The 13,011-nt window shown below is 37.6% G+C and overlaps 1 protein-coding gene across 5 annotated transcripts in view; it reads left to right on the top strand.

Annotated features, from left to right (window-relative positions):
* The first annotated feature begins 152 nt into the window (after positions 1-152).
* The window catches only part of AASDHPPT (aminoadipate-semialdehyde dehydrogenase-phosphopantetheinyl transferase), a 31,126-nt gene continuing 18,267 nt past the window's right edge, over positions 153-13,011 (top strand). For 2 of the 5 annotated variants that reach the window (XM_071434169.1, XM_071434167.1), the window contains exons 1-2: positions 153-354; positions 1,113-1,338. In XM_071434169.1, coding sequence (XP_071290270.1) covers positions 208-354; positions 1,113-1,338 — 373 coding nt within the window. In that variant the 5' untranslated portion in view covers positions 153-207. The other 3 variants (XM_071434168.1, XM_071434171.1, XM_071434172.1) reach the window with 3 other exon arrangements.

The raw sequence follows: 13,011 nt of genomic DNA, 5'->3' as shown, positions 1-13,011 counted from the left end.
GATAGGTCGCTACCTGGCGCATTCCGCTGTCACTCAGAGGGCGCTCTGACATCGGGTTGGGTATTGCTCTCGGGGGCGGGGCCCTCCGCGCTTCCCGCACGCCGATTGGCTCCCGCCAGACCCGGGGGGCGGGCGCAGGGAGCGCGGCCGGGCCGTGGCGGCGGGGCCGGCCATGGGTAGCGTGCGCTGGGCCTTCCCGTGCGGCGCATGGCGGCCCCGCCGCCGCGAGTGGCTGCTGGCCGCGCAGCTGGTGCAGCCCGAGGAGAAGGAGCGCATCGGCCAGTTTGTGTTTGCTCGCGATGCCAAAGCCGCCTTGGTACATGGGGAGCCGGGGCGCGGTTTTCTCTCTGCACAGTCAGCGGTGCCCAAATTCCTGATTTGTCGTGGGAAAACATGCCGTGTGAGGGCATTTCAGGGGTGTAAAACTAAAGGATAAGGCTTGTATAAAAGTATGAAGCTGTGCCTCACTGAGGAGCCGGGAGGGACGGCAGGCTGCTGTCAGTAGGTACTCGGAAAGACTTCACAACTTCTAAGTCGCGATACCAAGTCAGGAGTCAAAATCAGCGTACCCTGAGGGACTACATAGGACATCGGGGTAACGACTGGGAGAATAAAGCTGTTTTCCAAAATCCAGAGTTTAAATCTCGCCTAATAGCATAGTAGTACACGCTTGCTAATTAGTCTGAAAGGAGTTACTCATCACTTTTAGCTGTTGAGAATTTCATATAGCACCTAGGTAGTAAATGGATGTACTGAAAGGAAGTTTATTGAGATAATTTTACTGTTCCGGGTGGTGTTAAAAGTATTTATTTGTGCCATAAAGTATCGTAAATAAGTTACTAATATAGAGAAAGGAACTACTGCGATTTGTCTGGGCTGGGACTTACTTACATTAATTGTGCTAATAGTGACCATATGTTTGATGCTCTGATGGACTCTTCTGCTTAAACTTACTTGACACAGGTTTTATAAAAGGGAGAAATTTTAATTATTTGGCTAAAATACACGAATTGATATCAACAGTAATTAACCAACATTTTTTAGGTGGGTGATTTTTTAGCAACCACGTAGCACAATAATTCTGTATGAATTACTTCCATTTTATTTCACAGGCTGGTCGCCTGCTGATGCGGAAATTAATTGCAGAGGAGCTGTGCATACCTTGGAATGAAGTCCACTTGCAAAGGACACCAAAAGGAAAACCCTTCCTGGCCAGTAACTTAGCTGGTATCAACTCAAATTACAACTTCAATGTCTCTCATCAAGGAGATTATGCAGTCCTTGCAGCTGAGCCTGAGCTTCAAGTTGGCATTGATATTATGAAGACTGATTTACCAGGTAATTTATTATGGTGACTGAAGCAGATTCTGTAGTGTTTGAGTACTGAACATTTTCATATTTCCCAAAGAACCAATCTTTGTCCTAGAAATGTAGTGTAATTAGCAGAGAGTGTGTGAATGTTTTGTGTATTTGGGATTTCTAGTGCTGTTAAATGCACTCCTCTTTGTTTATTTTGGGGAGCATTGTAGGACAGATACAGATATATTTCTCTTTTATAGAAGCAGAACTTTGGGAAAATAAGATCATGAATCCTTCTATCATATGGGCAGCATCTGCAGATACTTTAATTATGGATTTGCTGTGTGTTAGGCAGAAGGAAGAACATCTTTCCAAATAGGGACAATAGGATCCATCCCCATGAGAACTTCATAGACTGTGTTACTCAGTTGTCCCATATGTATGGACATTTTGTGTGTCAGCAACACAGATTAGCTGTGAATGTGCAGTAATCCTCAGTGAGAAGGGATCATGAGGAGGGAACATGTGAGGTGGTCTTGGAAAAGACTAGACTTTACAAACTTTAGCTATTGGCCTATTTATTAGTATGAAATGACTGTATAGGTTAGTGAACTTCAGGATCCAAATTAGGATTGTAGCAAAGTGTATTCTTAAATACAGTTTTATGGAGGTGATTTAGCTTGCAGATGTTCATCAATGCATAGTCATGGGTTAAAGGAGAAACATACTGGGATTTCTGATTCACTGGAATTCTTTTTTTTTTTTTTTAGAATCTTCCTTAAACATTTAACCAAATATGGCAGTAGTAGTTGTGTTCTTAGAGGATCTTTCTTCTAATCTTTTGGAGTTGCCCGGCATTTTATGCTGCAAAATATGTGGTATTGTAAGGGAGAGGTTCAGGGTGGATGGATAACTTTCTGTCTGATCACTTTACACCTTTTAATGATAGCTACCAGTGTATAGTTTTGCACTGTCACATTCAGCTAGGATTCACAGAAGCTTTGCTGCAATCTGAAGTTCATTCCTGTAACTCACACCTGCTGTAGACCCTCGCTCTGAACACAGTGGTCAGCAGGTGAGGCCACAGGACAGCCTTTGGAGAGTCCTCCACCAGAGCTGTTGTGTGTTTGGTGACAGGAGCTGTGTCCAGTGGGTAAGGCTGCTTTGGTACAGGGCCACACCTGACAGGACTGCAGTAACACAGGGCCCAAATAACCAGATTAAGCTTGAAGCTGGTGCTTCTGTCATAGCTCTCTCAGGCAAAGCAAACAAGGTGATGTCCCAGCTGTGTGTCCTCACAGCATCTTGCACATGCTCAGCCTCTTCACTGGGGGAGCAGAGTGACAGAGAAGGCCTTGATGCTGTGCAAACACTGCTGATACTGGTGTGGTATCAACACTGAGTTAGGCTTAGACCTAAAACACAGCAGTCCATAGGCTGCCATGGCAAAGGTAACACCTGGACCCAGTATCCTTGGAAACACTCTGGTTGGGCTGCCACTGGCCTTACCACAGGACTTGCTAATTTTAATTCTTCATTCCAAAAAGTTTCTAGTTTCAGCAGGTAAATAGTGAAAATCAAAACATTCCAGCACTTGTATTTGAAGCTTTTCTTGGGAACTGCAAAATTCAAATTTATAAGAAAAATAAAAAAATTTATATGTGGAAGTAGGGAATATCTTACATCCTCTGCTGGTATTTTATGCAGGGGTAAATGTAGCTGGCATTTTAAAGGCATGTGGTCAATGTCAAGCTGACAAGTTTTATGAAGGGTTTTAAACTTTATTTCTGAAGTCTAAAGACTAAGTAATACTTTGAGATCTGATACAGACAGGCTTTAGTGGTTTTGGGAGATGCTGGTGATTTCAAAACCTGAACAGTGAAAGATGACTCATATGTCTTCCTTCTTGCAATTATAATTTCTATTTTTGAAAAAGGAATAAGATGCTAATGGAAATGTAATAATTGTATGTTGAAAAGAGAGCCAGTAAATAAGTAATATTAAGGTTAGAACTTCATATTACAGAGACTATAATTTAAAGCTGGCCATCTTCTCACCTGAAATTATTCTGAGGAAGATTTTTGTCTTAGTAGAATCACCTTCAGCTCTTTTTTTTATTGCTGGGCTATGAATAAATAGCACTGACTTTACCAGTATTATTTTCTCTGATAGTTCCACTGAGTGGTGCTCTTGTCCTGCACTTGCTAAGCACATTCTATTTCTGAAGGTGCATCCACTATAAATCTCTTTCCTTGGAACAGCTACAAGGACAAAGAGTTCCCTATGAACAAAGTACATTTCAGTAGGTTTGTTTGTTTTCTTCCGACACTTGTTTAAAGTTCTTCATTTTATGATGTTATCCAACAGCATCTTGATTGAGGTCTGTAGTATTTTAGCTCTTATATTCCTTAATTGTTCAACCAGTGAGCATACAAAATCTGCAGTGCAGTTATACAAGAATATCGTGCAGCTGAAAGTTTTGAGAAGTCTGTTGTTTGTGTGCTACTATGTAACAAGGAATCCTGGTGCACAGAAACTTTTTTTGTCACTTCTTAATCCATCCTATGTATTTTTGTTTTACTTATTGTTCATAAGAAGCTGCTTCTTTCCATATTACTGTGCTTCCTTATTAAAATCTGAGAAATACTGCAAGACATAGCCTTCTTCAAAGGTGAAGGCTGGCCACACTAGAAGCTTTTCTTACCATTGCAAAAAGCAGCAGTTCTACAAAAGTTCCACAGGTGTGCAATGGTTTATCACCTTTTTTCCTCTATTCGGATATTGCAGTAAATACTGTAGTGATGGTAGAAAAGGAAAATATCCTCTTCAGGTATTGTGTGTTGCTGCCTTTTGGTTTTCTGGCAGGTTATTTTAGATTTAAATAAGTCTTTCAATTTAATTGTTTTTGAAGAATTTCTGAGATCAATGGTTATTTTTCTTCTCTTTAGATCAGTTTAAGATGAACTCTTGAGTCATTTGGAACAATGCACACTGTCCTGTAAATTTGTTTGTAGAAGTGTCTGTGTACATTATTTGGCAAGGTAATGCGTATGAGTTTATTTTAAGCCTTTCAAAAAAGAAATGAGAAGGATTCTCACAGTACTGTTAACTCCTGTGGAAAAAACTGAGCTTGTGTTTGATTTTTTCGTTTATGGAAAAGAAATTCTGCAACAAGTGTCAACTTGGTTTGAGTGGTGTGTGGGATGTTGATTGACCAGTCACTTAAGCTCTGTAAAGCACAATGTTTTCAGAGACTTAGGAAATAATTACAGCTTAATAACGATTGCCTTGAGCATTTGAAAAAAGTTTAGATCTTAGGCTCAAGAGCTTTCCTGCTGTGCAAGTGAATTTCTTTTCACTAATGCAATTTTTTAGCTTAGATGGATTTGCAAAGATAAATAAACAGTTCATTCCATATCTTTGAAAATCAGCCTGCAATCTTTCTTACATATCCCACTATATTTACTTTGATCCAGACGTCTCCAATATCAGTTTTATTCCAGAATTAAATATTTGACATGCAGTAGAATTAGCTTTTCTCATTAATATTTTGATTTTATGCTAGGCTTGCTTGTTAAAAGACACAAAAGGGTAAATTATCTGCATGTGAATTTCACAGAAAAATTAATTTGATCTAAAAATACTCAAATAAATGTTTTTTTAAGAAAGTAGGCTATTGTGTGCAAACACCTAATTATTTGAAACTGGTTTTCTCTGAGGCAAGGAAATATAAAAAAAAAAAACTTGTCTCATTTTTCTCTTTTTATTCTCATTATCAGATTATTGAGGTGAGGGAATGCAAGAGATGGTAGAGTTCTTCAAATCAGAGACAGGTCAAACATGTATGTAAGTCCCACATGAAGAAGCTAAATACTGTACTTTAGTCTAGCTAGTGGAGGAAAGCTCTGTCTCCAGACAGTTTTAAACTTTGTGCTGTTAATTTTGGTGTATTCCTAAGCCTAATTGAGTTAGGCTCACCTACATCATAGTTCAGATATTTGGCATGTCTTTTATCTAGCAGCCATGTTCAGTTTTTTTAATTGCAATGCTTCTTTAATTGCTGCATTTCAGCTTTTCAATAAGAATTTCCTGACCTAGAAACAAATTCAAATCAGATTGTTCTTTAGAGTGCTTTTGTCCTTTAGGTGATTTACCTTAAACAAAGTTTTAACTGTTCCTGGTTTTATTGTTGTATTTCAGTAAATCTTATAGCAACAATCAGTATCTAATCTTTTACTGCTAGAGATAAACACCAAATTGTTAGCTAATGTTACAGGTTTAGGTGTGTAGGTGCACTGCTTGGAATGAAGAAATTAACAAAGGGTTTGATTTAAATGTTACTTCTTACAGATCAAAGAAGTCCTAATTTATCAATACTTCTGTAAGCACATCACTTTTAGATGTGAAGGATGTTAAAACAGCTGATATCCTTGCTGAGCTAAAGAATCACAGTGATGTTATGCACTTACACTGAGTAAACAGGGAGGCATTTCTTTGTTCTTGTTCTGTTTGCAACTGGGAAGAAACAGCCATCTTAAATGTATTCTTAAAGGATGTATAATATGTAACAATTTCATTGCTGTGCTTTATTCACGTTTCTAACACAGTTTTAACTGGGAATCACACAATTCTGTAATTGATAAAGCACCAATGCTTGATAAACTGTGAAAGAGAGTTGATCTTGTGATTAAATCTCCTCTTTAAAGGAAAATTTCTTTATTTTCCAAAGAAACACTCTTAATCCTTTATGACTATTTCTTTAATAGAAAAATGTAAAACAATTTGGATTAAAATATAAACTGATGGCAAAATGCAAAACTATAAAATTAATCTGTGAAGAATATTTATTTAAAATGAGGAATAAACTAGTGATTAGGAAAAGAAAAATCCTAAACTAGGAGCTTTTATTAAAAATAAGAGTTGGAATAAAGAGAAACTATAAAAATGCTTCTTAGATTGTTTTGGTGTTGTGGTTTTGTTCATTCTGCACAATAATCACAATTTATTACTAAATTGGTATTTTGGGAAATTAAGTTGTACAGTCACAATGAGCAGCTAAATAGAACTGATTTTTTTAACAAAACTAAAAGTGCTTCTCAGGCTTTGACAGTTAGCTTTGGCTTTCCAAATTAAGAAAGTATAGCAAAAGAATCTGATCCAAGGACTAAGGTTATGTAATTACTATGTAGGTGTTAAAAAATTGCCTTTTGAGGAGTTTCTTGCTAAGACTGCCCAGTTCAGACAGCTTCAGCTCCACAGATACATTTGTTGCAAGACTGCAACATAGAAGCTGACTTTGCTTTGTGTTGTCACAAGCTTATTTGGATATTGACTGTGCAGGTATTACAGTTTGGAGCCCTTACTGGTCTCAAGGTTGTGAGACAGCCTTTTAGAGACAGACTTGCAGATTTTTTTTTTATACTGACTTACGAAATGCTAGAAACTTATCTTAAATATTTCACATCTCTTCTCAGTAAATATAAGGAAAAATAGCCTCAGCTGTATTTGCCTGATATATTTCCTTTCTAAGAGAAATTCTTATTTTCAACAAGGCAAATATTTTTATATTTCCTAAATAAAGATGACAGGTTGCTTGTGTTATGTCAGGTTTTCAGGAGTGTTTAGGATTGGGAGACATTTGCTAGTTCCACAGGTAGATATTTTCTTTCCATTTATTGGGTTGGTGCTGGGAATTCTAAGTATTCATAGCTATTATGTGCCGTGTTGTATTTTGATAGAAAATCCAATTTTGTAGTGTATTAAAAAGTTATTACTTGCCCTGCACAGTTTTCTGGTTTGTTCATCAGATTTGTTGGGTTTTGTGTTAAGCTTATATATCTTCCTTTTTCTTTCTTAGTAAAAAGAAATTTAATAAAAGCAAAGCAAACACTTGGAGGTGATATCTACAAGAGTAGATACAGCTGATACAGGTGAATAGACCATTGGAGTTCATCAGTTTTTCATCTGCTTTTGCCACGTTGCAGCACATTTATCTTACACTTGCATCTTTCCTTGTATATTTTGCTGGATAAGAGACAGCTCCTGTAGTGGCAAAATTTAATTTGTGTGATGTTAAGGCAAAGGATGTGGAGGGACAACATGCCAATGACTAGCTGACTGCTGTCTCTTCTCTGTGGGAAGACCAAACAAAGCAAAACATGCTGGATTTTAGCTGTCAGGTGGGACAAACAGTCTTCCATCTGCTGGCAAGCCAAACAAATGGCTTTATAAGATTTTGGTTTTTGGATTTTTGTTCATTTGTTTTTAAAGAATGTCCTTATGTAGGAGAGATTGATTCCCAAATTTAAAACACTAATACTACTTCTGTCATCGTGTGGAGTTTTTATGACTTCATTATGAAGGAGGGAAGGATGGAGTACTGACAGAAGTGGGAAAGTTTTAAGTGTGAAAATAAGGGATATTTTTACTGCATTCAGCTGTGCAATTCATGTTCTGGGACAGCTTCTGTGCAGTGTCCTGACTGCTGCCATTAAAGAGCAATTCTCATCAGACCCGTTCAGGGAAACCAGCACAGTTTGAATCAGCTTCTGCTTTCTAAGGTCGCAGAGCTTCCCAGGAAAAAATTGCATTAGTCAGATGAAGGAGGTGTTAGAAAGTATGAATCATGTAGTGAAATTCATGTGGAAGATGAAGACGACTTAGGTACTGAGAATTTGCTCCCCCCCCCACCCCTTTTATACAGTATAGTATTTTATATACCAAATATCAACTGGATTCCAGTGCAAACCAAGGTTCTGCAGTGGTGTTAGCTTCTTAAAGATGGGCCTACTTTCCCTATAATTACATTGTTGCTAAATGCCTAACTTTTTCTGCTTGATAAACTGTGAAAGGGAGATCATAAAATGTAATAAAACTTTTCAGAGACCTGGTGGCTTGGTAGTACTAGGTAGTGTAAGGCTGAAGGTGGTCAGACACCATCTGGACTTTCTGTTTACATCTGTAGTTGTGTCACCATGACTTGCTTTATAAAGGAAAATATATTTTTATGTTTATTTATATTTTTGGGGTTGTGTTTTAGTGTGATGTACTATAACTTCCTAACTGTTGAAAGGAAGTAGAGTTCCTGCTATTCTGGCAATGGAGTGATTGCTGTAACTGTTTGATATATGTTCCATAATGAGAAACTGATTAAAATGTCTTTTTTGTGGGGTAATTTTTGGTTTTGCTGAAATATTATGGCTACCTAGAGCTCTGTTAGCTGTGGTCATGCAACTTCTTGTAAAGAGCTTAAGCAAGTAAAAGGTATGAGTTGGCAAGCACAAGTTAGGAAACTTCTTATTTTATTACTGCTCATTTTCTTATTTGCTATCACTTATTTAGTTGTATGTGCATTTTTCTCAGAGTTTGAGGTCCCCGAGTCATCTTAGTGATTAAGATCTTTTGTATTTTATATGTTTTTATTTTCTCCACTCAGAAGTAAGCTAAAACCATGAGCTTGCATCTGGGTGAGTTTGTCTGCAAGCTCTTCAATAGCAAGTGTATATTCCAGCTGAATGTTTGGCATGGTAAGAACATGTAGAAATATTCTGGAGTCTGAACAAAATTTGAGAGGATGTGGAATTTTTTTTTCAATTCTAAGAATAAATGACAAAAAAGCATGAATCTGTTGCAGACAGTGTGCTACTTGTCTTTAAATTGATCAGCTATGTGATATGCTGTTAACAGCTTTTAATTTTATTTCATTTTTTTAACCAAGTTATAGCTGCTGTTTTTCCAGCAGTTTTAGAGTTAGAGCTATCTAAGCCATTATGACTCTACTTCCTTTTGTTTTACATTGACTGTCAAGGCAGCTTGCTTAAATTTTCATCACTGCTGTTAGACCCAACCACATTAATGCAGAGACTTAATGATGCTATCTGCAGAGAAAATATCAAACATTATCAAATTATTTCACTCTCGTTATGGCTGAATTTTCCAGCTTGACATTTTTATAATCTGGAAGATGTTGGGTAATTCAAAGGAGGCAATGTCAAATTTTCAGACATTTTAGAGTTAGTGCTTCTCTGGGGTATTCCAAGATAAAACATGTGGAAGTTAACATGATGAGAATAGATGTTTAACATACATATAATTGGGAGAATTGTGGGATACCAACAGGAAGTGTGGAGGTCAGAGAATCTAAATCCAATTTCCAATTCACACGAAAGCTGTGTGAGCTGGTAGATTGAGAAAACATGAATTGTTAATGTTCTATCTGGTTCTTGTAAGTTACTCATTTATCTCACTAATTATTTGCCTTGTGTTGTTTCTAAATGTCTGTACAAGGGTTAGTTGGTATTAATAAACAATTAGGGCTTGGGCATCTGTTGCAGCAGAAATGTTTTCTCTGTATCAGGTTTCTTTGGTTTCCTTTAGAGATGATAAAATGTGATCAAATATGGTCCTACATCAAAAGGATTGTCAGCCCAAGCATCCAGGACTTGAACCATCCATCCAATACAGTTGGTTAGTTTAGAAGCTTCATAGCTATCTTGTGTTTCACATTTTAGGTTCACATTTAGGTTTCACATTTTAGATTGAGCTGTTCACGCTTCAGTTGTTTGTTTTGCTATGTATGAGGTGTCACACTGCCGCTTTACCTGTTTTCCATCTGAAAGTGAACTGATCATATTGATTAGATATTACTTCTGAATCACTGACCTCTTTCTTTTATGCAGTTCAAGTTGGTGAGGAGGCTGTTTGCATTCTGGGATTTCTGTCATGTTTTTGTTTTGGGTGTTTGTTTGGGTTTGGTTTTGTTTGTTTGTTGTGTTTTTCAGGAGATTAGTTGATCAATGAGCTGGCAGAAGTAGCTTTATAAGCTAGTTTGTTTGGATCTGACCAAACCAAGTTGAGGACTGTAAACTCATAAAACCTGAAGTGAAGATGGTCAGTCATCTACTCTTCTCATTGTTTTTGAGAATTCATGGCATGGTTTAATAATTTTTGATACAAGTTTGTACCCTGCCTTTGTGAAGTATACACTGTATTACCAAAGCTGACTTAAGATTAACCTGATGTTTGTAAAAATGTAAAAAATTTCTTTATTAGCCATATAGATTGTAATTTTCTCTATTAATAGCATCAGAGTTTATATGGATCTTAATTCTGATTGTCTTTATCTTCCTACAAATGTAGCTTGTTGGGATTCTTTAGCAGGCAGAAAAATGGGGGGAAATTACAGTGTATTTATGTGCTATTTCTACAGTGCATTTGCAAACAGGATTAGAGAATACAGTCTGTTTTCTTATTTCTCACTCCTGCCTCTTTTTAAAATCAGTCTTTTATATCTGGTCTGTGGCATTTCTGTTCTACAGGGAAAATGCAAAGCATATTTTTGTCTAGTCTTTAAAAAAGTGTAACAAAAACTCAGTTGTCATTGCAGTGGAAAAAATGGCATTATGTATTAATGTAAATAGCTCATGCAAAAAAATCCAAAATGCAGACACATATGCACACATAGGAACACACACACACTTACCTGTATATAGCATGTTTACTTTACAGGCTTAATATTGGAGTCTTTTTTCCAGTATCACTCACTATTTCCTCTCATCACTCTTCCTGAAATTTCCAGGGTGTTGTGTGCTTTTAATTTAATTTAATGAGACTTAACTTTGGGTTTAGGGTTTATTTACAATGACTAGAATGCAATTTTTGAAAGATTACTCAGTTTATATTCTTAAGGAGCTGATGTACTTAAAAGTTGATTAACAAGGCATATATTTTAAAATCAGAGACAGCAATATGATTAATGCTCAGCATTAAAAGGAGTTAGTTTGTTATTTTGAAGAACTCTATTTCCTGACACAGGCAAGTAAGAAGTACTTACTTAAGAAGTCAGTTTATTTCTGAAACAAGTTGACAAGGGGGAGCTACTTTAGAAATGCAAATTTAAAACCAAATAATTAATTTAATTGCTATATGGACTTGTTCCAGTTCTTTCAAATGAAGTTTTTTATAAATTGTGGCAAGTAGTTGGCCATAACTTGAGGCTGTTTTTTTAAATCAAACTAAAAGTAAAAAACATAGCATTTAAACATAAACTTTCTGCTGCTTCTAGTTTTGTCCCCTTCATATCTCCTATGTCATGAGAGACAATGGGAAAATTGAAGGGGATTTAGCAAAGGGCCACCAAGGTGGTTAGAGGGTTGGGGAACTTGACTGATTTAGAAATGCTGATGGAGCTGTGTTTGTTGAACCTGAAAAGGTGAAAATTCTGAAGAGGGGAACCTAATCACAGCCTCCCTGAAATGTAGCTGCAGAGAGGATGTTCACAGTTGTCCTTATGAGGGTGCACAGGAACAGGGCAAAAGGCAGCAGGCTCAGGTTGCTTCAGGGGGAGTTCTGTCTCTGTAGAACAAGTCTGCACCATGAGAACAGCAGAATACTGGACTAGATTCCCCAGAGAAGGGGTGAAATGCTCTGCTTGACAGAGCCCTGGGTAACCCAACATAAGGCTCTGTTTTTCAACAGAAGGTTAGACCAGGTGGTCTCCAAAGGTCCTTTTCAACCTACATATTCCCCATAGTTCTGTCAATCTGTCTTTCTCTGATACTGAAGCACATATGGAGAAGGGACTAGGCAGGCTGTGGAACTGCAGGCAGCTTGTGGAGAATAGGAGTCCTAAGTCTTCTGATCCACTCCTCAGAGCAAAGCAACTGTACTGTCTTAGGAAACAGGGAGTAAGTGCACTTAAGGACAAAGGGGTGCCCAAGCTTCTCAAAGGAGGAATGTGACAGGTGGAAATGGAAGGGAAAGTGCTGTGTGACTTTGAACTTGAGTGTTACGAAGGGTAGCTGAACAGTTGAAGAAACCTAGGACAGGAAAAGGGGTGAACAATGAGGAAGAAAGCAGTAGCATATGGGTTTGATATGCACTTGGTGTAGTAAATGGTTTAAGCATCAAGTATATTCACCACATGTGATAAAGCTGGAGTGGCAGGACTGACAAAGCTGGAGCCTTTATATACATCTGCAAGCTGAAGGTAGTGTCGTGTGAATAGTCTTGGGTGGTTTTCTCTGGTAGTCCTGGGTTATTGAAAGGAGGAGAGCTCTCTGAAAGTAATAGGGGAGGAAAGGTACACCAGGACATTCTGGAGTGTTTTGTAGTTTGAATCACAAGAACAGGCTGGAACCTCACCACTGTTGTCTTAAATCTTCAAGAAAAGAGAGAAGGGGGAGAAAAAAGTGGATTAGAGCAGGTGTTAATGTAGTTATTTGATTGTAAAATGGGCCATACAAACACAGAGGTGAAAGATACCCTTCTCCAAGTTCAACAATTTTTTTTCTTTTGTTTCAGGGAAGTTGGATTGTGTAAGTATTTTGCCTCGGTAATTCATCAAGGCATACTTAACGTTGTGGTTGCTTTTTTCTTCTACTTTATTTTCTCCAGAGAGAAGTTAGTCCTATCCTTAAACTGTTCTGGATCATTCCATTCATAGCTTCGTGCTTCAACTGTCAACAAAATTCTGTCTTAAGGTGTTTGCTTTAAAATGCAATTGAGAGCATCTCTGAAATGTCACTGCCATATCTTGTGCAATGTGTATGTCAGACTTTGCAGTATGGTTTGGAAATTGTGAGAAAACCTGAACGTGTGCTTTTGTGTTACAGTGGTTTGTTCAGATCAGTTATTACTGCTGCCAGTACCTGTTTTAATTTACTACTTAGATAGCTGTAGAAGACAACCACTTTATAGAGAAGGCTTGATGCC

This window comes from Agelaius tricolor, unplaced genomic scaffold (assembly GCF_023055355.1).
Source record: "Agelaius tricolor isolate 1412-34295 unplaced genomic scaffold, bAgeTri1.0.p SCAF_9, whole genome shotgun sequence".
In the NCBI taxonomy this organism is placed as follows: domain Eukaryota; kingdom Metazoa; phylum Chordata; class Aves; order Passeriformes; family Icteridae; genus Agelaius; species Agelaius tricolor.
This window is presented reverse-complemented; position numbering and strand designations above follow the sequence as displayed.